We start from the raw sequence: 25,977 nt of genomic DNA on the forward strand, positions 1-25,977 counted from the left end.
CTGCTGATCCCTCAGAAGCTTGTGGGGAAGGGCTCGTCCTTATGTGCAAAACCCAGGATATAAATAAGCAGAAAAACAATGACAAAGTTCATCAATAAAAGAGACTGAGTCAGAGGGAACAGCCTGTGTGGGTGGCACCATCCAAGAAATACATAACTTAAATTCCCCACAAGTACCTATCTCTCTGCTGGTGAAGGTACAGCACAGGTGTGTCCTGTGTCTGTCAAAAACACACAACTCACCAGGCAGGTTCCACTGTCCCACCTGTTCCCGCACTCACACAGGTAGCTTCGTGCGGACATTACAGGCTGCCTGCAACTTCATCAGGCGGACGGACGAGGACAATCTGAGCTATCCAACAAGATTAACCATGGGCTACCTGTGGGCTGTCTCCGTGTCTGTGCTGTGTGTAATGCCAGGTAAGCGGCTTCTTAGAATTCAGAAGTGCTCTTAACCCCTCTCTTCTGTAACACACGGTGCTCTTAACCCCTCTCTTCTGTAACACACGGTGCTCTTAACCCCTCTCTTCTGTAACACAGTGATCCTAACCCCTCTCTTCTGTAACACACGGTGCTCTTAACCCCTCTCTTCTGTAACACACAGTGCTCTTAACCCCTCTCTTCTGTAACACACGGTGCTCTTAACCCCTCTCTTCTGTAACACACGGTGCTCTTAACCCCTCTCTTCTATAACACACGGTGCTCTTAACCCCTCTCTTCTATAACACACGGTGCTCTTAACCCCTCTCTTCTGTAACACAAAGTACTCTTAACACCTCTCTTCTGTAACACACGGTGCTCTTAACCCCTCTCTTCTGTAACACAAAGTACTCTTAACCCCTCTCTTCTGTAACACACGGTGCTCTTAACCCCTCTCTTCTGTAACACAAAGTACTCTTAACCCCTCTCTTCTGTAACACAAGGTGCTCTTAACCCCTCTCTTCTGTAACACAAGGTGATCTTAACCCCTCTCTTCTGTAACTCTTAACACAATTAGTAGCAGTGATTGTGCCATACAAATGACATATCAGGCATGTATTCGTTGAGCCACAAAACCCTATTCAGGGCAGCCATTTTTTATCTCCCACCCTAAAAAAGCAGATATGTTCCCTGTGTTACAGCATTAAAACAAAAGCTGACAGGACACAAACCGTCTGATAATAACAGCTGATTGTTAAGCAAGTGCACTTGAACCTGAATACGGAAGGGATTTATTGAACCTGTAAATATTGTTCTTGAGACTCTCAGAGCTGTATGAAAAATAGGATTATCTTGTACATACTTGTTCATCCAGCACCGAAATAATTAAGGCGCATTAAGGCCAGGGGTAATAATAATCTCATATGGATCATTTTTTTAAATGATTGAGAGACAAATACGTTTTGCTTTTTTGTCATCTTTTGAATCAAAGTTCTGAATGGAAAACTTGGTCACTATTGGACTTGATTTGTTTTTCTACAAAGCTGCTTAATTTGTAAAAAGCAGTAAAAAGCAGTACAATCCCTGTGACACCCCCATATACACCAACTCTCATCCCATTACCACTTGTGTATTTACCACCAGTTAAACCAGGGCTGGCCAACTCCAGTCCTCAAGGGCTACCAACAGGTCAGGTTTTCAGGATAACCCGGCTTCAGCACAGATGGCTCAGTGAAAACCTGACCTGTCAAAGACTGAACCATTCATTGACACACCTGTGCAGAAACAGGTAGCCCTTGAGGACTGGAGTTGGTCACCTCCAGAGCTTGGACGCTCCTCTGGGCAAGGATCTATTCAGCTACTGTATCAACATCTGGGAGCGGAAGTTCTTTATTGGGGATTTCCTTTCCACACGCTGCCCTGTACGCCTGCTATTCTGTATTCACGGTCGCCTGTAGATACTTTGGGCCTCATGCAGAGAGCAGCGCTATTTAAAATTGGAGAGGGGAATAAAAAGTAGGTTTAATGGAGAGTTTTATTCTCCATATGCAGAAATGGGCGAAATCCGCTATTTTTAGCATTACTGCATGTGGAGAATTGTAAATGAGGAGATGCGCGCAGCTGAAAGGGAAAAAAAAAAAATCGCGCAATTTTTTTTTTTCCCCCTATAGCTGGCGAGCTCCTGCTTCTTGCCAACTTTAGTTGGCGGAGAAAATTGAAGAAAATAGCGCCAAAAACAGCCGCTAGATGGCGAGCGCGCCTTTCTGAAAATCGGATATTTTTCAGACTGGCGAGATGTAGTTTCTCGCCAGCCGCACGGCGAGATTTTCAAATAGAAAAAAAAAATGGCGCGTTTTTCCTACCTCGCCATTTTCAGCTGTTTTTTGCACGATTTTCTCCGGAAAATGGCGAGATTTTAAATAGCGCTGCTCTCTGCATGAGGCCCTTTGTCTTTTGTGCTACTGTCTATTTCCGGTTCTGCTGCTTCCTGAAATATATGATTTGCCCCATCAATAAACAATAAGGACTCCGCACAATGAGGGGACGAGAAAGCAAAGGAGTGTGACAAAGAAAGGAGAAAAACAAACACTAAAAGTTAGAGCACATTGCTGCTGGCTGTCTAACCTGTTTTCGGTTTCTGTTAATAGCCTTGTAGAGATACAGGTGGAAGTTTCTACTCAACGTTGCATTTCAGTGTTTACATTCTGTCTGTGCAGGGCAGGGCACACTGACACTGGAGACCATTAGATACAGTACAGCTGGGCTCTGTATCCAGTCCTCCCAAGGGGCCCGATCAGAAAACACTAAAAGCAGCAAAACATGTGAAATCTTATATATTTTTAAAATAAATCCGTTCTGTAGTGTATGCTAATTCTTACTGCATTTTTTTACATTTATTATTCAGCTCTTAATGCTAATTTAAATGGTTTGGGGAAGATCGTGGGGCCTCTGTATACACCGCGCCCCCTACCCCCCCAAAAAAATATTGTGCCCCCCAGTTTGCACACCCCTGCTATAGCCCAACTCCCCAGCAGTGCAAGATATTTGCAACACTTTCCTATTTGTGATAATTTGTTGCCAATTTTTCTAGCAGTTTCCGTTGTAAACTGTAACAAAAGATAGTTACCGTAGTTATATAAGGATACATTGTAGCTGCTGAGTTACACTGACTGAAGCAGCCATTATGTTAGTAACACCATACAGATTTATAACAGGATCACCAAGCGATTGCCAGTTTAGGTAAGAATGTAGAATTATACATTATGACATGTTTTACATATATAAATTAAAAAAAAATGGTGATGTAGTATTACTGCTTTAATGGCCACAAGTTTATTGTAATGTATGATAATGTATGTACATATATATCCTTATATATAAATATAGCGCTCACAGTGTACTTAGCACCAGGGCCGCCAACAGGGGGAGTCTGCCGGGGCTGGTGTCCCGGGCCCGCTGGTTGGGATGGGCCCGGCCGACGCTGCAAATTTCCCCCCTGGCCTGGAAATTTTCCCCTCTGGCCGGGCCCCGACTCTCAGCTGCCTGCAGGACCTTTCTCTCTCTGTCCCACGCTAACGTCAGCGCGCCAGAACTAAGCTTGGCCCAGCATCCGGCGCGCCGTGCGCTGACATCAGAGAGCCCTGTCGCGTAGTGGAAGCTCGGCGGCGTGGGACAGAGAGAGGAAAGGTCCTGCAGGCAGCTGAGAGTTGGGGCCCGGCCGCGGCCGACAGCAGGGCCTGGCCAGCGGTCGGGGGAAATCTGCAGTGCAGGCCGGGCCCCCCCCCCCTCCCAGCCTGCGGACCCCCGCAGACACCGGGCCTGGCCTGACCCAAGGTATTTTTATATGTATTGGGGGGGTGGGGGTATTTTTATATGTATTGGGGGGGTGGGGGTATTTTTATATGTATTGAGGGCTTGGGGGTATTTTTATATGTATTGGGGGGGTGGGGGTATTTTTATATGGGTTGGAGTATTTTTTATATGTATTGGGGAGGGTTTCTTTTTTATATGCATTGTTCTCTTTTAGATGCATTGGGGTCTTTTTTTAAATGCATTGGGGTCTTTTTTATATGTATTGGGTGGGTTTTATATGTATTGGTGTGTTGTTTTATATACATATACATGTATGTATATCTAACCCCCCAGGCCCATATTTAACCCCCCTCGGGCCCATATTTAACCCCCCCAGGCCCATATTTAACCCCACCCCCCCCAGGCCCATACTAAATCCCCCCAGGTCCTTTGTCACAATGGATGTAGCATTGGGTATCTTTGTCTTTTGTTGAAAATATTAAAATAAACAGATTGCATTGTAATGTTTTTTATTCCGTATTAACAATAACAAGAAAACAGTTAAGTAAATGTTGCGGTAAAAATGTTTTTTCCCGTGGTAGGTGCGCTATGGGTTATGGGGGGGGGGGGGGGGGAGTTGCGCTATGGGTGGAGGGGGGGGGGGCTGCTCCTTTCATTTGTCCTGGGCCCCATGATTTCTGTTGGTGGCTCTGCTCAGCGCTTTAAAAAAGAGACACCACAGTACAGGGAACTATAATACAATAAGTGCAATAGGAAAGGAAATCCCTGCCACGGAGAGCTTGCAATCTAAGTGGTACATTGAGAGGCGGCAGGTAATGTCGATTTAGATACATTTGAAAGACTTGAAAATTATTATATTTCTACATTTTGCCGGCATTTATATCATCTGTGCCACAAATATTGTACATTACCGTAACTTATAAGTACGTTTCTCTGTGAAATATTAGTTAGCTGCTTAAACCAGAGGTTCTCAAATCCAGGTCTCAACCCCCCCCCCAACAGGTCAGGTTTTCAGGATATTCCTGCATCAGCACAGGTGGCTCAATCAGTCCTTGCTTCAGCACAGGTGGCTCAATCAGTCCCTGCTTCAGCACAGGTGACCACTGATTGAGCCACCTGGGCTGAAGCAGGGGTATCCTTAAAACCTGACCTGCTGGAGGGGTCTTGAGGACAAGTTGAGAACCCCTGGCTTAGGCCGAGCTCATACTTGCGGAGATGCGGCGTGCACCGCAACCAGCGTCCTCTCCTCTCGTTGTTTGCTGTGAGAGTTATCAAAGTGGATGCGCCCCCTGCAGGTGAAGTAGCGCGTTGACGCGGCAGCGCTTTGAGGAGACAATACATTTTGTCTTTTGAGGCGGCTGCCGCATCACGTCTGCAGTTTAGCCAATCACGGCGAACCAGCTCCTGGACGTCATAGCCACGCCCCTCCCACTGCCTGAAACACTATGAGCACAGATCGTTTGTGCTACAGCCGCACTGCCTTAGGGGGCGGCCCCAGTCACTTCCCGTCGCAAACCTTCCCTCTCCCCTCAGACCGCCTATCGCGGTGCAGCGCTGTGCACGCGCCGCCTCCCTGCCGGGCGTGCATGCCACAGTGAAGACTGGGGACTCAGCCTTAGGCTACGGCCCCAGCGCGTGCGCGACGGGGTGCCTGCCGGCGCTCATTCCCTGCAGCAGAGCGGTCTGATGGGAGAAGGAGCGGCTCAGTGAGTAAAGACACCGATGGTCACTAAGTTTGCAGCAGGGGAACCTGATTCAATTCCCGGGGTCGGCTCCTTGTGACCTTGGGCAAGTCATTTTATCTCCCTGTGCCTCAGGCACCAAAAAATAGATTGTAAGCTCCACGGGTCAGGGACCTGTGCCTGCAAAATGTCTCTGTAAAGCGCTACGTAAAACTAGCAGCGCTATACAAGAACATGCTATTATTATTATGGACTTCAGGCAACACGCGAAGGGGGCGTGGCAGAGGCGCGACCATGACGACATGCGGCTGGTTCACCCTCATTGGCTGAACCGCCGCCGTGACATGGCCAAAGTTCGTCCGCTGCGTCAAAAGACAAGGTGGTCACGCTTTATGCGCGCGCACACACGCTGACTGGGGTCTGCCCTGTAGAGGCGTAAAGAGCCCAAGGTCCCTGTACTGGTGACCCTTGTCCCACGTTCCCCAGCTGAAGATCCCTGGTGTAAATGTTACAGTATATTTCCAGGAAAGTGGCCTTGTTGCATATAAACTTCTAAACTCCCCCGAGATGTGACCTGAAGAAGAGACATTTGTGGTCTCTTGTGAATTGTACAAACATCTACCGCGTGAATACCCTGCTTATTTATACTGTAAAGTGCACGTATCACCATGGGCACAATATCACGTAACTGGGGTTTATAAAAAGCACAGAACGAGGTTTCTGCAGCACTGCATGAGCACTGCATGAGCACTGCATGAGCACTGCATGAGCACTGCATGAGCACTGCATGAGCACTGCATGAGCACTGCATCAATCACTGCAAAAGGTTGCACAAGCGGAAATGTTAACCCTTTCACTGCCAGAGGCCAGCGACACAGGAGAAACCTCCCAGCTCGTCCTTAAAGCAAATGTGGCAACATGTGCCCCTGTCACACTGTATGTGCCAGCAAAGTGAGGGGCTCGTATACTCCACATAAGGGCTGTTATATACTGTGTGCGGCCGTGTGCACGTGCCGCACACGTTTTGTGTGTATACTGTGCGCGAGTGTATGACTGTGTGTGTGTGTGTATGTAATTTATTATTTATTTAATAAAAAAACACATTTATAAAATATTTATTAACATTGTGCAGATACACACATACACACACACACACACACGCATACACACGTATGCATATATACACACACACACATACATACACATACGTTTCAGCGCTGGTAGCGGCGCAAAATCATTGTATTCCCCGTCTTCCCCGCTGTCGGCCGGATGCACGCTCACTGCCGTGCGCGCGCAGCCCTTGTATAGAAAGGCTGACTAACCTCAGCCAATTATAAGTGCCGCGCCTGTGCATGGCGTAGCACACGCGGTCGCTATATAACAAGCCTTATCTTCAAGACAGATTTAAAGACTGTATAAACAATAACAGGACAGAACATCCAGTACCATTCGCTAAACATGTTAAGTCCTGAGTTTTTATTTTGTTACATTTTTCCTTAGAGAACATAAAACACACATTAACCCCCTGCACCCCGAAATACTGACCTCTGTAGGTGCTGCCGGTATCCCTGCCAAGTTTAAATGTCCCGGCGTGCCAATTGGAAACCGCAATGGACGAAGTCACGGCTTACGATAGGCCCGCGTGACATTTAAGGCCACCATTATGTTAGGCACACAGTTTCTCTGCCTGAAGATACCGGCACCGCTATGGAGGTAAGAATCTCTGGAAGCAGGAGGTCTGGAATTAACACAGTTCAGCTCGGGAGACCCCCCCTGCTTCAATCCTGTAATAAGGAATGCAATGAAGCCGGGATGCAGCTGTAATAAGTCTGTCGCCTCCACCGTGAGCTTCTGAAAACCAGTGATTTCTGCTGTAAACACTCAATAACAGAATAAACCTCCAGTGATATGGCAGCCCTGGCAATAGCTGCAGTAAAGTCCGGGAATTATTTTTCTAAACAGAATTTTGAGATATAACGATCCCGTCTTTCTTTAGATCTTAATCGGTCGCTAACGGCGTTTGGTTATACAGGTGGGAATACAAAACCAGGACTGCAGCCTCGTTACAATATATTGGCTTTTAATTAGTTAGCAGGTTACCGTTTCAGAAAATCTGACCCTACATCTCCCATATTACAAGTGCAGATGTCATTATGTAAGTATATATGGGTATTCCTATTTATATACAGTGCTGCCAACAATGTGCAAAAATTTACAAGCACATGATAGGAAAAGGAACAGCTGTCTCGGAGAACTTGCAATCTAAGGCTGCGTCCATAGGAGGGGGGAGTCGCGCTCCTCCGCGCTGATGCTGAGGCTTGTCTGTGCAATCAGGAGCGATTGCATGAACTAGCAGACGAGCCAGCGTGCGCGATCGGGAGGCGGGTAAATGAGCCAATAGCCCGCGGAGCGCCGACGTCAACGTAACGGCGCCATGATGTTGATGCTGCTTCGCTCTGATTAGAGGTTTTCAGCTGACAGCGCGCTCAGAAACAGGTTCTGCTGTCGGCTGAAAATCCCTGCGCCTCAGCACGCCTGCGGACGCTCGCGGGAACCCCCTCTCAAGACATCCTCATTGAGGATGACGGGGCTCATCGCAGAGCGTCCACACGGCTCAGCGCTGACTGTCCTTCTATGGACTCAGCCTAAGTGTTGTAGGAAAGCACTGTTCTAGATATGGGGGATGCTGGTAACCCTTTCAGTGCCATACGGGTAAGACACTCATTGAACCCCAAGCTCTTTCAGGCCTAATAATCCCAGTCTCTTCCCTGCCTCGCAGGTGAGCAGATGGGTTTTGTCATCCGTTTCTATTTATTTATTTGTCTTGCAACCAGAAAGTGCCAACACCCTCTGGAAATTAATATTCTGTTTTAGGTGTTGGTCATAGCACGGAAGAAACAAATAATGAGACAGCTCAGAAATGTGCTTCCCTTATTGCACTTCTGGCTGAAACTCGGTCCCCAATGTTCTGAGTTTCACCGGGCATGAAGGGTGTGTCGGTGTGAGCTCAGCAGTGGATGCACCAACTGGTTCTGTCAGGTTCATGTCTGAAACGTGAGTGGCCTGTGTGTCTGGTGTAACATTCCTGGGCACACACTCACCCCAAAGACTCTCAAAACAGCACTGAGCAAAGGAAAAGACAACAGTGTTTTAGACTCCTCGTTGCCACGGTCGTACGTTGCACCACGCCTTGTCCGCATTTGGATTTGTCTCAAATATTGAGCAATAATCACAGTGGGTTTATGTATCGAGGCAATTTTGGGCTTTGTAACAATAGACAGAAAGTCTCAGTGCTACATCCAATATGACAAATCATATAGTTAAATATTTATCTGTTTTTCTTCATAAGTAGGGGGTCATTTAGTTAAATTCTTTGGCCAAAACATTTTCAAGCTCTCAAACCATGCCAAGGTAATCCCTCCTCTGCAAGTCCTAACGCTAGAGTACCAGCCAAAAGCTCTCATAATTAAGACAAATAAAAGGTAAAAAGAGTGTGACAGATAGATACAGAATGTGATACATCTCATTATAATCTGTGCCCCATGTAACTCCCCCCAACTCCTCCTACTGACTCTCCCCAAGGTGCAAGCTGGGACAGAGACGCAGAATGTGATACATCTCATTATAATCTGTGCACCATGTAACTCCCCCAACTCCTCCTACTGACTCTCCCCAAGGTGCAAGCTGGGGCAGTGACGCAGAATGTGATACATCTCATTATAATCTGTGCACCATGTAACTCCCCCCAACTCCGCCTACTGACTCCCCCCAAGGTGCAAGCTGGGACAGACACGCAGAATGTGATACATCTCATTATAATCTGTGCACCATGTAACTCCCCCCAACTCCTCCTACTGACTATCCCCAAGATGCAAGCTGGGGCAGAGACGCAGAATGTGATACATCTAATTATAATCTGTGCACCATGTAACTCCCCCAACTCCTCCTACTGACTCTTCCCAAGGTGCAAGCTGGGACAGAGACGCAGAATGTGATACATCTCATTATAATCTGTGCACCATGTAACTCCCCCAACTCCTCCTACTGACTCTCCCCAAGGTGCAAACTTGGGCAGAGACGCAGAATGTGATACATCTCATTATAATCTGTGCACCATGTAACTCCCCCCCCCCAACTTCTCCTACTGACTCCCCCCAAGGTGCAAGCTGGGGTGGGGAATTCGTCCAAAGTAGTTTGATACATAGGTGCAGGGGGAAAATGCCCATTTGACCCCTACAATGGGAGGTGCCACATAATTTGTTTCTCCGTTTTTGTTGCATGAAAAAGTTTAGCCGGGACTGCCCCCCCACCCCCATCCCCACCCTTTCAGCATGTTTCCTTTACTACATACACAGACCACCCACTGCAATATGCAGTATTCCCTTAATGTGTATCAATTCTCCGTACCACTGACCACAGACTGGTGATGGGGAAGTATGTGGTAACATTTGCCATGACCCCAGAGGACATTCCTGTGGCATTGTGGTAACTGTCACTAAGGCAGCCAGTCTCTAAAGTGGCTGAAAGGTAACAAAGCCCCGGTCTCTCCAAACGAACCAATGTGGAGACAGGAAAATACCACTTCCCTATTTCTGTTGTTATGATCACCTAACTCATGAGTCTGCTCTAACCCTAAGAACGGACCGGTCTTGTGGCTCAGGGACATTGAAACAGGTCTGTCCAGACCCACTTCTCAAACTCTCTTGTATCTCATCCTAACCCATGTTTGCCTTTTCTGAGAATGTGTTAGTCGCGCTAAAATGCACAATAAACCAGTTTAGCCGAAACCATTTGAAACGTCTATGGGTTACCGAGTCTGCCTTAAGCATCGAGTAAGGTTTGCATTCTGCAACATCCTTAACTCTTTCCAAACTTAAAGTCATTTGACAAATCCCATCACATCACCCAGATCAGGGGTGGCCAACTCCAGTGCTCAAGCTTTTCAGAATATTCCCGCTTCAGCACAGGCGGCTCAATCACTGGCTCAGTCGAAGATTGAGCCACTGATTGAGCCACCTGTGCTGAAGCATTGATATCTTGAAAACCTGACCTCTTGGTAGCTCTTGAGGACTGGAGATGGCCGCCCCTGACCTACTGTAGATAATCTCTCTTTCTAAAAAAAAAAAGTGACATTTCTGAACAAGTAAAAAGCCTGCAACAACAGGAGGAAAGGTGAACTACCTACAAGGTACCACCCAGTTATTATACTATTTGGAAACGCTTGTGAAATAGGGAAATATTTGCAACACATGATAAGAAAATGATCACAAACCTTTAGCGTTCCTATTTGCAATTCACATGTGGAAAATTTACCCACAAGTTCCCATGAATATACTTTCTACATTTCAACTAATGTATATAGAGTGAGCCGGCAGTAAACGGCTGCTGCATCTATTGACACTTTTCTCTATAGGACAGTGGTTTTCAACCTTTTTTGGATAAGGAACCCCAGAATTGGATTGTGAAATTCTGGGGAACACCAACCCACTTCCCCTGTCTGCCACCCGCTTTCCTCCCATCCTCCGCCCTTTTCTCGCTCCCCCCCCTTGTGTGTCTCCCCCATCACACTCCCCCATTACACGGGCACACACACACATGCCCCCCTCTCTCTTACACACGCATGCGCACACGCTAATAGTTAAGGTTGCAAGGTGGCTTGTCCAAAAATACTGGACACAATGGTGAAAAATGCGGCGCGCTGGAAAAGTCGGTGGGGAGGTGTGTTATTTATAAATTATCTGACCATCACGTAATTTTTTTCTACATTTCACTCCACGTGTGCACCAATTTGCACTATTTCATATTCTACTTCGTAAAAAAATTCTGGGGAGGGGTTTGGGGATTGAGCGCCTCCCAGCATTTTTTCGAAATAGAACATGAAATAGTGCAAATTGGGGCATACGTGGAGTGAAATTTAGAAAGAAATGACATAATGGTCAGATAATTTATAAATAACATGCTGCAGTCATACATGGCGAGCAATACTGATCTTAATGCTTCTCTCCCACTACTTCCAAGATTGTTGAACCCCCCTCCCTTATCCTCACCCTCACTCCCTCATCCTAACCCCCCTCCCTCATCCTCACCCCCCTCATCCTCACCCCCCTCATCCTCACCCTCACTCCCTCATCCTAACCCCCCCTCATCCTCACCCTCACTCCCTCATCCTAACCCCCCTCCCTCATCCTCACCCCCCTCATCCTCACCCCCTCCTTCATCCTCACCCCCCTCATCCTCACCCTCCCTCAATCTCTCACACCCCCCTCATCCTCCTCTCACACCCCCCTCATCCTCACCCTCCCTCAATCTCTCACACCCCCCTCATCCTCCTCTCACACCACCAGATGACAGATGCATATCCTATATTTGTATTTACAGTATATTGATCCAGAGGAAGGCAAATAAAAAACCCCAGTGACACATTATCCAATGCTGTCTCATATGGGGGTGATTATTTAGTGAGCTAGAATCCCCCATTCAAGAAGCTGTGAAGAAGCGATTTTTAGAACGATTCTCCCCCTGAATGATTTTGCTGCGCATTGTTCCTAGAATAAATGCAAGATTGTAGTTGCTGCGGCCGCACCCGTCAGGGAATGGCACAGGAATGGCACAGGAATGGCACAGGAATGGCACAGGAATGGCACAGGAATGGCACAGGAATGGCACAGGAATGGCACTCTGCTCTCTACTGCATGTTTGTTTATTTACCTTTGTAACTTGAAAGCACCGCCATGCATAGGAACACGCCATGCACGGGAACACGCCATGCACGGGAACACGCCATGCATAGGAACACACCATGCACGGGAACACGCCATACACGGGAATACGCCATGCACGGGAACACGCCATGCACGGGAACATGTCATGCATGGGGACATGCCATGCATGGTGATACAGCATGCACGGGAACATGCTATGCACGGGAACATGCCATGCACGGGAACACGCCATGCACGGGAACATGTCATGCATGGGGACATGCCATGCATGGTGATACAGCATGCACGGGAACATGCTATGCACGGGAACATGCCATGCACAGGAACACGCCTTGCATGGAAACACACCATGGATAGGAACACGCCATGCATGGGGACACGCCATGCACAGGAACACGCCTTGCATGGAAACACGCCATGGATAGGAACACGCCATGCACAGGGACACGCCATGCACGGGGACACGCCATGCACAGGGACACGCCACGCACGGGAACATGGCCTGCACAGGGACATGCCATGCACAGAAACACCCCAATCATGGCAACACGCCATGCAAGGGAACACGCAGCTCTTTGCCGTGTTGTGGTGGGATGTGAGAACCCTGGTCTTCTGGCCTTAAATATTACTTCGTCAGGATAATGTACCCAGCTAGGATATTTAAGACAAGAACAAAGGCATAAAGCGGCTTACTCCAGTCCTCAAGGGCGACTCACAGACCAGGTTTTACAGATATCCCTGCTTCAGCACAGGTGGCTCCATCAGTGGCTCAATGGAGTGGCATCAATCAATCAGTAGCATCAGTGGAGTCTCACATCAGAATGATGCTATAAGAGAGGCAAAGTAAATGAGTACTTCAGTATTAGGTGATAACATTTGTATCTGCGCTAACGGGATATTTTAGGACGGGCCTGTGAGAGTTTTACTCCCGTCCTCAGGTCAGCAATTCCAATTTACTGAACTTTATCTGAGTGTAACACAAAAAGCAAGATAACAATGAGAGGCAGAGGAGAATCCAAAGGGAAGTTCCAGGGTGGGAAATAAACATGGCAGTAAATGGATGGAAGGAATTGTGAGAACTGTGGAGTACCCAGTATCTGGAGGGCGATGTATCAGTGGGAGGAGGGCGATGTATCAGTGGGAGGAGAGCGATGTATCAGTGGGAGGAGGGCGATGTATCAGTGGGAGGAGAGCGATGTATCAGTGGGAGGAGGGCGATGTATCAGTGGGAGGAGGGCGATGTATCAGTGGGAGGAGAGCGATGTATCAGTGGGAGGAGAGCGATGTATCAGTGGGAGGAGGGCGATGTATCAGTGGGAGGAGGGCGATGTATCAGTGGGAGGAGGGCGATGTATCAGTGGGAGGAGGGCGATGTATCAGTGGGAGGAGGGCGATGTATCAGTGGGAGGAGGGCGATGTATCAGTGGGAGGAGGGCGATGTATCAGTGGGAGGAGGGCGATGTATCAGTGGGAGGAGGGCGATGTATCAGTGGGAGGAGGGCGATGTATCAGTGGGAGGAGGGCGATGTATCAGTGGGAGGAGGGCGATGTATCAGTGGGAGGAGGGCAATGTATCAGTGGGAGGAGGGCGATGTATCAGTGGGAGGAGGGCGATGTATCAGTGGGAGGAGGGCGATGTATCAGTGGGAGGAGGGCGATGTATCAGTGGGAGGAGGGCGATGTATCAGTGGGAGGAGGGCGATGTATCAGTGGGAGGAGGGAGATGTATCAGTGGGAGGAGGGAGATGTATCAGTGGGAGGAGGGCGATGTATCAGTGGGAGGAGGGCGATGTATCAGTGGGAGGAGGGCGATGTATCAGTGGGAGGAGGGCGATGTATCAGTGGGAGGAGGCCAATGTATCAGTGGGAGGAGGGCGATGTATCAGTGGGAGGAGAGCGATGTATCAGTGGGAGGAGAGCGATGTATCAGTGGGAGGAGGGCGATGTATCAGTGGGAGGAGAGCGATGTATCAGTGGGAGGAGGGCGATGTATCAGTGGGAGGAGGGCGATGTATCAGTGGGAGGAGAGCGATGTATCAGTGGGAGGAGAGCGATGTATCAGTGGGAGGAGAGCGATGTATCAGTGGGAGGAGAGCGATGTATCAGTGGGAGGAGAGCGATGTATCAGTGGGAGGAGAGCGATGTATCAGTGGGAGGAGAGCGATGTATCAGTGGGAGGAGGGCGATGTATCAGTGGGAGGAGGGCGATGTATCAGTGGGAGGAGGGAGATGTATCAGTGGGAGGAGGGCGATGTATCAGTGGGAGGAGGCCAATGTATCAGTGGGAGGAGAGCGATGTATCAGTGGGAGGAGGGCGATGTATCAGTGGGAGGAGGGAGATGTATCAGTGGGAGGAGGGCGATGTATCAGTGGGAGGAGAGCGATGTATCAGTGGGAGGAGGGCGATGTATCAGTGGGAGGAGAGCGATGTATCAGTGGGAGGAGGGCGATGTATCAGTGGGAGGAGGGCGATGTATCAGTGGGAGGAGAGCGATGTATCAGTGGGAGGAGGGCGATGTATCAGTGGGAGGAGGGCGATGTATCAGTGGGAGGAGGGCGATGTGTCAGTGGGAGGAGGGCGATGTATCAGTGGGAGGAGGGCGATGTATCAGTGGGAGGAGGGCGATGTATCAGTGGGAGGAGGGCGATGTATCAGTGGGAGGAGGGAGATGTATCAGTGGGAGGAGAGCGATGTATCAGTGGGAGGAGGGCGATGTATCAGTGGGAGGAGGGCGATGTATCAGTGGGAGGAGAGCGATGTATCAGTGGGAGGAGGGCGATGTATCAGTGGGAGGAGGGCGATGTATCAGTGGGAGGAGGGCGATGTGTCAGTGGGAGGAGGGCGATGTATCAGTGGGAGGAGGGCGATGTATCAGTGGGAGGAGGGCGATGTATCAGTGGGAGGAGAGCGATGTATCAGTGGGAGGAGGGCGATGTATCAGTGGGAGGAGGGCGATGTATCAGTGGGAGGAGGGCGATGTATCAGTGGGAGGAGAGCGATGTATCAGTGGGAGGAGGGCGATGTATCAGGAGGACGATGTATCAGTGGGAGGAGGGCGATGTATCAGTGGGAGGAGAGCGATGTATCAGTGGGAGGAGGGCGATGTATCAGTGGGAGGAGGGCGATGTATCAGTGGGAGGAGGGCGATGTATCAGTGGGAGGAGAGCGATGTATCAGTGGGAGGAGGGCGATGTATCAGTGGGAGGAGAGCGATGTATCAGTGGGAGGAGGGCGATGTATCAGTGGGAGGAGAGCGATGTATCAGTGGGAGGAGAGCGATGTATCAGTGGGAGGAGGGCGATGTATCAGTGGGAGGAGGGCGATGTATCAGTGGGAGGAGGGAGATGTATCAGTGGGAGGAGAGCGATGTATCAGTGGGAGGAGGGCGATGTATCAGTGGGAGGAGGGCGATGTATCAGTGGGAGGAGAGCGATGTATCAGTGGGAGGAGGGCGATGTATCAGTGGGAGGAGGGCGATGTATCAGTGGGAGGAGAGCGATGTATCAGTGGGAGGAGAGCGATGTATCAGTGGGAGGAGGGCGATGTATCAGTGGGAGGAGGGCGATGTATCAGTGGGAGGAGGGCGATGTATCAGTGGGAGGAGAGCGATGTATCAGTGGGAGGAGGGCGATGTATCAGGAGGACGATGTATCAGTGGGAGGAGGGCGATGTATCAGTGGGAGGAGGGCGATGTGTAGACATTTCTGTTAGTGTCAGGAACCCCGGGGTCGGCCTTAGGGCAAGGCCAGCAAGGTGGCCGCCGTGGGCCCCACGTTTCCTCCTCTCCCTCCTGTGGGTGCCGGGTTCCAACTTTACCCTGACCGGATGGGGATGAGGGAGCGCGGGGCCACCCCAGCTCCAGCCGGAAGTTGGATCCCGACAGGAGGGAGAGGAGGAAGTGCGCTGCCCCCAGACCGGCAGAGAGGTAGGGATGGGGTGTGTTCGCTCGTACCATCTCCGCAGGGAGCTTCCTCCTGCAGCGTCGCGCTGCCATGGCAACTGGATGCCACAACGCTGCCGGAGGAGGGGTGCTGGTCTAGGGAAGTCCCCCATCCTTTTTTTTAAAGGGGGGTCCCGCTGCCAATATGCCGCCTGGGGACCCGCAAAGCCTGAGGTCGGCCCTGCCCCAGATTCATGTAAAATCCTCTATTTTTTATATCGAAGAACGGTTGTCCTTTTGAGTTCAAATGTTTGTCATTCTTTGCTGCTTTTGACCTTGCCTACGAGGACCTGGATTTTGACATACTGTATGTGTAATGGGCAAATACAGCAAATATAGAATATATATATATATATACAGTGTTCGACAAACCTATACATTTGCTCGCCCCGGGCGAGTGGATTTAACCCCCGGGCGAGTAAATATTGGCCCAAGCAGCACACGTTTGGTACTAGGTGGCGAGTAGATTTTTTGGTGATTTGTCAACCACTGTATATATATATATATATATCAGCTTAGTTAGGTTGCATATATGTATATGTTAGTACAGCAGTGAGTATAAGGTCAGCTAATACATATACTGTACTGTAATAAGTTTTTGTGTTACCTATGCCAAGATTATTTAGCTTGTTTTCTGCTAACTATATAGAGCAGGGAGGAAATCACACACATTTGCTATGCAAATAAAGTATATTTTTAGATATACAGGATGCACTCGGTTTACCCACAATAACCACAGGGGACATGTACCAACAAGGGGGATACCTAGGCCAAGGTGTTTTTTTCATTCTGTCTAACAGAAAAGAGGAAATATAGATATTCTGCCCAGCAACAGATATGACGTATGCATGGAACATATAAGTTACTAGGCTAGCTGATATACCCGGCGTTGCCCAGGATGTAAATGCGTGAAATGATATGATGTAGTTGTTGTTGTTCAAAAATTGTGAGGTGGGGTGGGGGGGAGAAGAGGTGGGGTGGGGGGGGGGGAAAGAGGTGGGGGGGGGAAAGAGGTGGGGTGGTGTGTTGTGGGGGGGGAAGAGGTGGGGTGGGGTGGTGTGGGGGGGGAAAGAGGTGGGGTGGGGTGGTGTGGGGTGGGGGGAAAGAGGTGGGGTGGGGGGGTGTGGTGTGGGGGGGGGGAAAGAGGTGGGGTGGTGTGGGGGAAAGAGGTGGGGTGGTATGGGGGGGGGAAGAGGTGGGGTGGTGTGGGGGGGGAAAGAGGTGGGGTGGGTTGAAGAGGTGGGGTGGTGTGGGGGGGGGGAAGAGAGGGGAGGGGGGGAAAGAGGGGAGGGGGGAAAGAGGGGAGAGGGGGGAGGAGAGGGGAGAGGGGGGGGAGGAGGAGAGTGGAGGGGGGGAGGAGAGGGGCGGAGGCGAGGGGGGGGAGAGAGGGGAGGAGGGGGAGGAAGAGAGGGGAGGAGGGGGGGAAGAGAGGGGAGGAGGGGGGGAAGAGAGGGGAGGAGGGGGGGGGGAAGAGAGGGGAGGAGGGGGGGGGAAGAGAGGGGAGGAGGGGGGGAAGAGAGGGGAGGAGGGGGGGGAAGAGAGGGGAGGAGGGGGGGAAGAGAGGGGAGGAGGAGGGGGGGGGAGAGAGGGGAGGAGGGGGGGAAGAGAGGGGGCAAGAGAGGGGGGGAAGAGAGGGGGGAAGGGGGGGGGGAAGAGAGGGTGGAAGGGGGGGGGAAGGGGGAGAAGGGGGGAAGAGGGGGGGCAAGGGGGGGAAGAGAGGGGAGGAGGGGGGGAAGAGAGGGGGGGAGGGGGGAAGAGAGGGGAGGAGGGGGGGAAGAGAGGGGAGGAGGGGGGGAAGAGAGGGGAGGAGGGGAAGAGAGGGGGGGAGGGGGGAAGAGAGGGGAGGAGGGGGGGAAGAGAGGGGGGGAGGGGGGAAGAGAGGGGGGCGGGGGGAAGAGAGGGGGGGCGGGGGGGGGGGAAGAGAGGGGGGAGGGAGGGGAATAAAAGAGGTGGGGTGGTGTGGGGGGGGGAAAGAGGTGGGGTGGTGGAAAGAGGTGGGTCAAGGGCGGCCAGCCGTTGAGGAGGGCCAGAGGGGTGATAGTTGGGGGGGGGGGGCAAGTCCACAGGGGTGAGGGGGGGCACAAGTCCACAGGGGTGAGAGTGTTGTACTTACTTTTTTGGGGGGGGGAGAGAGAGGTAGGGGGGTGGGGTGTGTGTGTGTCACAGGGTAGGCTCAAAGTATGAGGCAGCTCTGGGGTGTGAGCAGTCCACACTGGTGAGAGTCTGAAGCGGTGTGAGTGGAACAGTGGCTTCAAGTAGACCGGCCAATGAGAGCCTTGGGAGGGCGGGCGGACCGACAGACCACTCAAATGGTCTCCAGACACTCACAAACAAGATTTTTGAATTTATAGATATAGACTGACAGGTAGAATAGGGAGGAACAGACATAGACACACAGAGAGAGATATACATTATCAAGACGACTGGCTCTAATAACCTATTGGGTGGTATGTATAGAACGCAAGCATATAATTGATCATTTTCTTTACTCTGCTTATTATGGATTTGTTATTATTGATATCATTCCTTTATTGTCGCTTTGTTACTGATTATTGGTGTATGCAGACATCAGAAGTATTACTTTTATTATTCTCGGAAGTCCTTATTATTATTATTATTATATTTACGATATCCTAATAATAAGGATGCGAGGCCTTTTCACTACAGATACGAATTTGTAACAGGATGCTTTTTACTTAGTGTAAGGATATAATCCTGCTGCAAGACAGTAGTAATCTGGGCAAAAATATGTGACCCGCTACATATGGGGTGATCTGGCGGTGAGAAGTCTTCCTTCTTTGTGGTGTGTTCTTATGGGTCTGTGCAGGCTCACTGGTTTTGCAGTTTGGGACTGGTGTCACCAATGTAGCATCGTTGGTCACATTTGCTGCAATGAATCATATCAACCCCATTCCTGGATGTGCAGCAATGATTCTTTAATACAGAATGCATGCATAGTATGTTTGCAAAGTTTGCAGCGTGTGATGTGTGAGGTCTTGTACCGTTCCCAACGTTCAGGAAGTCTGCGGACTCACTTCTGTATGAGGTTTGGTGGTTACCAGAATGCAACGATTGAAGGTTTGGGGAAGATTTCTTTGAATGTGTCGTCCTCTTGCAGAACAGGTTAAAGAACTTTGATTGTTTTTCCTATTGGTACGTGTGTTTTTTACATTTTCTTTTGCATTGTATCAGATGTTTTTCTAATGCTTTTCAGCACCGATGTGATTGTTTTGGTGATTCTTCCATCTCTTCTGTCTGAATGATTCAGCCAGGATTGAGGGGTTTGTTCTGGACGTTAGAATCAGAGCAAATACGTTAACATATGGTAGCCTGGCTGTGTATGACGGATTGCTTTGTATGAATTATCTCGTCTTAGATTGTTAAATAGTTTTCTTGCATCTGTGTTAAACGCAGAGAAGAAAGTAGAACACTTGAACGCATGTCCTAAAACATCACTTGTCAGTCCAAATAAACTAAGTATAACCTGTGCTAAATTTAGGCAACAGATACTCTATCCTATATCCATAATTACAGTATATTGATCAAGAGAAAGGCAAACCTCAATGGAAAATACCGAGGTACTAATTTATTCTGCACTATTGCAACTGGACGACCACGGCTACTTCTATTTAATCCACGCCAGTTAGTAAGATACCGTGGCAAATCCCGCATAGGTTCAGCTTCACCAGGGCCCTGACTGTTAGGGGCCCATCCGCCCATACTACCAGCCGCCCACTATAACAGTGTCCCGGCGTCTCTCCAGGGCCCCCTCTCTCTCTTCCCTCCCGGTGCAGGGGGACAGGCAGGGCCTTACTCAGCAGTGGCAGAGGGATCCCACCCATGTGGTCATAGCATGAAATAAGACTCCACAGGACGTCGGCCCCAACTTCCACAATCGCCGCCTGGGTGGGCTCCCGCCACGTAAAGGCCGCCCACGCCTGTGGCACCAGTAAGGCCCTGGGGGGAGGGAGAGAAAAGAGAAAGAGGGGGGGGGGAGGGTTCTTCCACGGTGGCCCACCGGGAGTCGTTCCGCCCCTGGTAAGATACCTTGTTTAATAATGCCAAATTGGGATAGACAAATAGATTTATTCATAAAGTTTTTAGCTGCTGTGCACCCATGAAACATTAACATAACTATTATATATTATACTGCTTGTGTGGAATCTGTTTCCTACACGGTCTTTGGATATTTCACTGCCAGAGCGGCCGTAGGGTATCTTATGTGTGTCTGGATCCTTTCTGTTACAGCCCTGCTATCCGCAGTGACCATCAACAATCCCCCCACTGAGACCATTAACAAAGCAAAAGGCGACTCCGTTAAACTGTCCTGCTCCTTCGCCCTGGATCCCGCAGAAAGCGGGAGCCTCGACATTGAGTGGGCCCAGATGAACCCGGACAGCGCAGGACTGGACAAAGTGGTGAGTGTCTAAAGAGGAGATCATAAGCAGCAAATGACCCCCCGCACAGAGAACATACACACGCAGAGCGGTGACACGCATGTGAGACCAGCTACTGTACATACCTTTAATGGATAATAGAGACTTGGTCCGGCCACTAACTGAATGTTTGAAATTAATTTGTAATATTCTTCCCTCCCTGTAATACCGGACACATAAATGTTCACTATGACCTCCAATTTTTTACTGGACAGGGTGTCCAAATACAGGACAAACCCTAGTTATAGCTTGTCACAGTGTGTACAAAGCTTTCCAAACCTCAATACTGAATACCAAGAGTTGGCCAGCTGGACTGTACTGCCAGAGTTACTGACCACTTGGGTAGAGATCAAAGCCATAGGACCGTACTAGCAAAACATCCAATGCATTCTCGTTATTTCCCATCAGATCCTCACCTATATGGACAAAGTTATTGTTTCCAAGGGTCCACCGGAGCTGATGAGCCGTTTGTCATTCACCGCGGTGGATCCCAGCTTGGGAGATGCGTCCATCACCATCTCTTACCTTGAGGTCACGGACTCCAGAACTTACCAGTGCAAAGTAAAGAAGAACCCCGGCGTGGCATCCAGGAAGGTCACAGTGAACGTCCTAGGTACGGTCACAGTTAGAACCGCGGCCCTCTGAAACACGCATTGGAAATACCGTTCTAAGTGCAAAATGATCAGAAAACTCCAGGATTTAGACATCTATAAGACGGGATTTATTAAAATCTGCAACAAAAAAACAAAAAACAGACACACAATCTTCCAGGAGAGAAAGTGCTGTTTTCTGCATCTTTTGCATCCGGGAGTCTTGGATAAATAACCCCTGGGGTTGGACTGGTGCCCCTGAATTTAAACCCATGGGCTGCATCAATATATATATATAATAACACATATTGGTTATATTATTACAGGTAACATGCCCTGTTCTTGCCCCATCTGTGCCGCTGACTTACTCCGTGGTTGTGTCTCTTCACAGTGAAACCCTCCACGCCTCGTTGCCGGGTGGAAGGTGAACAGACCCAAGGGAGGGATGTGATGTTGAAATGCAAATCAGATGAAGGATCCACTCCTCTGTCGTACAAGTGGGAGAAGATCGCGGGGCCACCCAACCCTGTTACTCCGGTTCTGAACATGGGTAGGTGATACTTTGCTTTGTCCCTATCCAGAGATGGCAGTATGAACAGCGCTTTGCAATATGAGATGCAACGTCTTGAGTGTACAACCCTGGAGCTACTGTGGTAATGGTACAGATACAGTGTAGCAGGAGACTGCAGAATGCACACACCTTATTAACTGCATCAGTGCCAGAGCAGTCTGCAATACATTGCCCTGGCATTCAAGGGGTTACATTGACAAAGGTCAGAGAGCTCAGCTGAGGGTGGGGCAGATATATTTAAGAGGGCGAGGTAACTTTGCTGCCTCTGATTTCTTCCTCTGTGGACCTGCAGCGTCGGCCAATGGAGATCTCCTGATCAAGAACATCTCCCAGGCGTACGCAGGGTCGTATGAGTGCACCGTGATGAACATCGTGGGACAGGAGAAGTGTGTGGTGGAACTGTCTGCTTCATCAGGTGAGGCAGCCACACTATACGTACAGTACTGCCACGGACTGCACAACACACGAGATGCAGCAATCATGCTTATAAAGGTATCGAGTCTGCCAGAGTCCAGCGTGGCCGGGTAGTATTGAGCACCACAAATTTCCATCTTAAACGTACTTTAGTCTAATGTTAAAAGAATTCACACCTACACCTTTCTAACGCAGGGCCGGTGTGACGGTGCTGAAGCCCCGCGTTTACAGACGCTCGCGCTCAAAGACGCCCCACGCTCTTCCTCACAGCAATTAAACTGATTGCTGGGGGAGAGCGCGGGGGCTCTGTCACTCTCTTACCTTCTCCTCAGCGTCCCGCCATCATGGCTCCACGATGTCAAATGGCGTTGCTTTGCAACGACAACGGGACACTGCCAAAGGGCAGGAGGAATCCCAGTCCAGTGCCAACACAGGGCTGAGAGGTTCATTGTCTAGCAGAGATTTGCCACTGTGCCAGGCTGCAGGACGCTAAAGAACTTGGGTTGAGCTGTATTTGAACCTCACTTACAATGCAACAGGCATCTTACAGTACAGTCTATTGTTAGAAGAATTCCCACCTGCGCCTTTTCTTGTATTAATGTAACATAGATCTGATATATAATCTAGTTCAGAGCTGGCCAACTCCAGTCCCCAAGGGTCACCAACAGGTAAAGTTACAGGCTCAGTCTATGACTGAGCCACTGATTGAGCCACCTGTGCTGAAGCAGGGATAACCCTAATAACTGGCCTGTTGGTGGCCCTTGAGGACTGGAGTTGGCCACCTCTGATCTAATCCGCTGCAGGCAGGGCCGGTTTTACAAATGTGGCGCCCTCCTCCTCATGCGTCGCAGCGTCAAATGATGCCGCCAGGTCACGCTGCAACGCGTTGTCATGGCAATGCAACGCTGTGTTGTCGCATTGTCATGGCAATGTGACGCCGGGTTGTCATGGCAACATGTGACACGCTGGAGGAGGAGGGTGGCGACAGAGCACCAGCCCTACGAAATCTTCCGGAGGTGGCGGGGCGCCATGATGCCACCCCTCTCTCCCCCCACCCCTACAATTTTGCCGCCCAAAGGCCCAGACCTAGTGGACCTATTGGTAAATACGGGCCTGGCTGTAGGTGTTCTTACTATGTCCCCCTCCCACTACATCAGCGGCTAACCGTGCTGGGATCATCGCTGGAGCGGTCATCGGAGCCCTGCTGCTCCTGCTTCTGCTTCTGCTGCTCATCTGGTGCCTTATCTGCTGCTGTAACAAGAGGCGTTACGAGAAGGAGCTGGCGAATGACATCAGGTAAGGGCAGGGAGATCGTGTGAATGCGTATCAATTGTATTTACATAGCGCCGACCGTGTATGCCGATAAGCGGGTCATATCTACTCATGTTTCCGCAATAAGGCACCTTTTGGCGCAGGAAAACACATTACGACCCATTCAAGTTAATGGGCTGTACGGTTTCTTCCGGCGCCGGAGGGGGTCTTATGGCAGAAGTGGACCAGTGAATATGGGCCAGTATATCAGACATTCTGCAGGGAAATATGGTACAGCATTGGGGAAAACTACAGGAGAAAGTCTCAATGAGCCAAGGACAGACAGACCATGTGACGTGAGGAAGGGGAGAAGACCATGTGATCTGCAGACATACCATGTGATCCAAAAATAGACCATGGGAGACAACACCATAAAGACAAGATATATAGGGAGACACAAACTGTATCTACAGGGAGAGAAGGTCCATAGGAGTCACAGCATTCAGGTAGGGAAACAGTGAGTGAGCACCATCTTTGGTTACAGCACACAGGGCACATGGGCCCATATGTACTAAGTTGTGCTATTCCATAAGTCACCTAGCACCGGAAACCACTTAGAGCCAGTTCCACCAGGTGTTAACCTATGAAATAGCACCCCTTAATAAATATGGACCATTATATCTGGGTGTAGGGTTACAATAATGACTTCTCATGGCCCACAGGGAGGATGTTGTTGCCCCACCGAGTAACAACAACAGCCGCGCCAGCAGTATCCGCACCGCCATGGGCTACCGACCTCACAACATCAGCTATTCCCTGCGGCGCATCTACAGCGTGGCACCCTCAGTGGAGCCCAAGGCACCGTCCCTGTCGAGCAGCGAGCTCAACAAACCCAAGATGGAGAGTATTCCACCCTCTTCAGAACGAATCACCACTGTGCCAGGGCCCACGCGGCAGACCCCTTACAACATCCAAAGGGTAGGAGGAATCCCAGTCATGGTGCCCGCCCAGAGCCGAGAAGGGTTCATTGTCTAGCAGAGGTTTGCCACTGTGCCAGGCTGAAGCAAGCCACAGAACTTGGGTCTTGCTATATTTGAACCTCCCTTCCAATGCAACAGGCATCATTACAATGGATGCATACCAACATCCTACCTTATTCTGAAATAATGGATCCAAGGATATTATGCACCTGAGTGGACCTTCTGTTGAACAGACTGGGACTGCATCAGTGTTTCCATTGGCAGCCCAATGGACAGAGACCCCTAGCATGAAAGGACTCCTCTCCTGCAGCTACATGAAACGGGGAGGAGATCAGTGGAGACTATAAACAGAATTTCCTGTGTATTGACCGAGTGCAGAAATATTGGAAGAAGCCAGTGGGCATATGGTCAGGGGTTACCATTGTCTACCTTGGTTGGGGGAGTTTCGGACTATGAATACAGCTGGTTATAACGCAGAGGTCACGCAGTTATCACTTTACAGACTTTACCTTATAAACGACGCTATATCCAGGAGGACTTCAAAAACATAGCGGGAACCGCCCGCTCTCAGGGAAACAGACATTGGTAGAATTAGGTGTTGGTGTCACTATCACTAAACTCTAAATCCTTCTTATCCCCCAGTAATCCTTTTACGCTGTACTGCTGAAAGTATATCCGTAATCTTAGATGTTTCTAATGTATCATAATATTGTTACTACAGAAGACAATGTTCATCCTTTAAGGTTATTTTACCAGTTAATCTCATCTGTTCCTGTTAAAACAAGTTACATTTCCGTTTGCAATAAACTGATGTCCCAGCTAATAATTTGTTGAAGAACAGCTGGACTGTGACTCTATAGACAGTCCCCCCCCTACCCCGTCCCCCCCCCCCCCACCACCATTCAACGCTTTATTTTGGGATTGTGGGACATTGTCAATCAAAAGGAAAATGAAGGAGGTGTAGGGGAGAGGGGGAACAACCCCCCCCCCCCCCAAAAAAAAGAACATGTCCACATTCATCATAAAATGATACACCATACAAACTGTCGAGGATGATTTGCATTATGTGTATTATAAACAAGTCTGGAGTTCTATACCAAATCATATTATTGCTGAGAATAAACTTGCCAACTTTTCCAAAATACAGGTCTCTGCAATTGTGTGTGTGTGTGTGTGTGTATATCTTTATTTATATAGCACCATCCAAGTACATAACGCTTTACAATGCACGTGACATAATATTATAACACATGATGGAAATAAGCGCTTCAGACATAAAACAATAAGAAAGGGAGTCCCTGCCCTGAAGAGCTTACAGTCTAAGTAAGTACAATCTTATTTTTTTATTAATGAGAATGTTGGGGGATGAGTCTGCTTCCAAAAATCAGGCTGTTGTGGTTTTGTTAGCGTTAAGGATGTGCAATCTGAGCATATCCGACCACAAGAAAACAAATGGGGACCAGGTGCTCTACCTTAATACTCCAAAATAAGAATGTGTAAGGGGTGCACGGGGAATGTACAACAGCGACACCAAGTGGTCAAAGAAAACCACAAAAAGAAACCCCAATGATTTGCACTCATCGGGGTTTCTTTTTGTGGTTTTCTTTGACCACTTGGTGTCGCTGTTTTTTGGAACTCTCCATGCGACGCTGCCGTGGC

The 25,977-nt window shown here is 49.5% G+C and overlaps 2 protein-coding genes across 2 annotated transcripts in view; one reads left to right on the top strand and one right to left on the bottom strand.

Annotated features, from left to right (window-relative positions):
• The window catches only part of PCP4L1 (Purkinje cell protein 4 like 1), a 374,963-nt gene that overhangs the window by 68,673 nt on the left and 280,313 nt on the right, over positions 1 to 25,977 (bottom strand). The window lies entirely within an intron of this gene.
• Positions 155 to 25,460, top strand: VSIG8 (V-set and immunoglobulin domain containing 8). Its single transcript, XM_075607798.1, has 7 exons — positions 155 to 419; positions 20,325 to 20,494; positions 20,921 to 21,125; positions 21,494 to 21,652; positions 21,966 to 22,088; positions 23,245 to 23,383; positions 24,061 to 25,460. Exons 1-7 carry the CDS (start codon positions 371 to 373, stop codon positions 24,371 to 24,373), a joined length of 1,158 nt encoding a protein of 385 aa, XP_075463913.1. The 5' UTR covers positions 155 to 370; the 3' UTR covers positions 24,374 to 25,460.

The sequence above is a fragment of the Ascaphus truei genome, chromosome 7 (assembly GCF_040206685.1).
Source record: "Ascaphus truei isolate aAscTru1 chromosome 7, aAscTru1.hap1, whole genome shotgun sequence".
In the NCBI taxonomy this organism is placed as follows: Eukaryota; Metazoa; Chordata; class Amphibia; order Anura; family Ascaphidae; genus Ascaphus; species Ascaphus truei.

Excerpts from the sequence above, each read along its gene's own strand:
- VSIG8 (XM_075607798.1), top strand. The coding sequence starts at position 371 with ATGGGCTACCTGTGGGCTGTCTCCGTGTCTGTGCTGTGTGTAATGCCA. Across the intron at positions 21,126-21,493 it reads GGTCACAGTGAACGTCCTAG|TGAAACCCTCCACGCCTCGT; the intron begins GTACGGTCACAG and ends GTCTCTTCACAG. Across the intron at positions 23,384-24,060 it reads GAGCTGGCGAATGACATCAG|GGAGGATGTTGTTGCCCCAC; the intron begins GTAAGGGCAGGG and ends CATGGCCCACAG.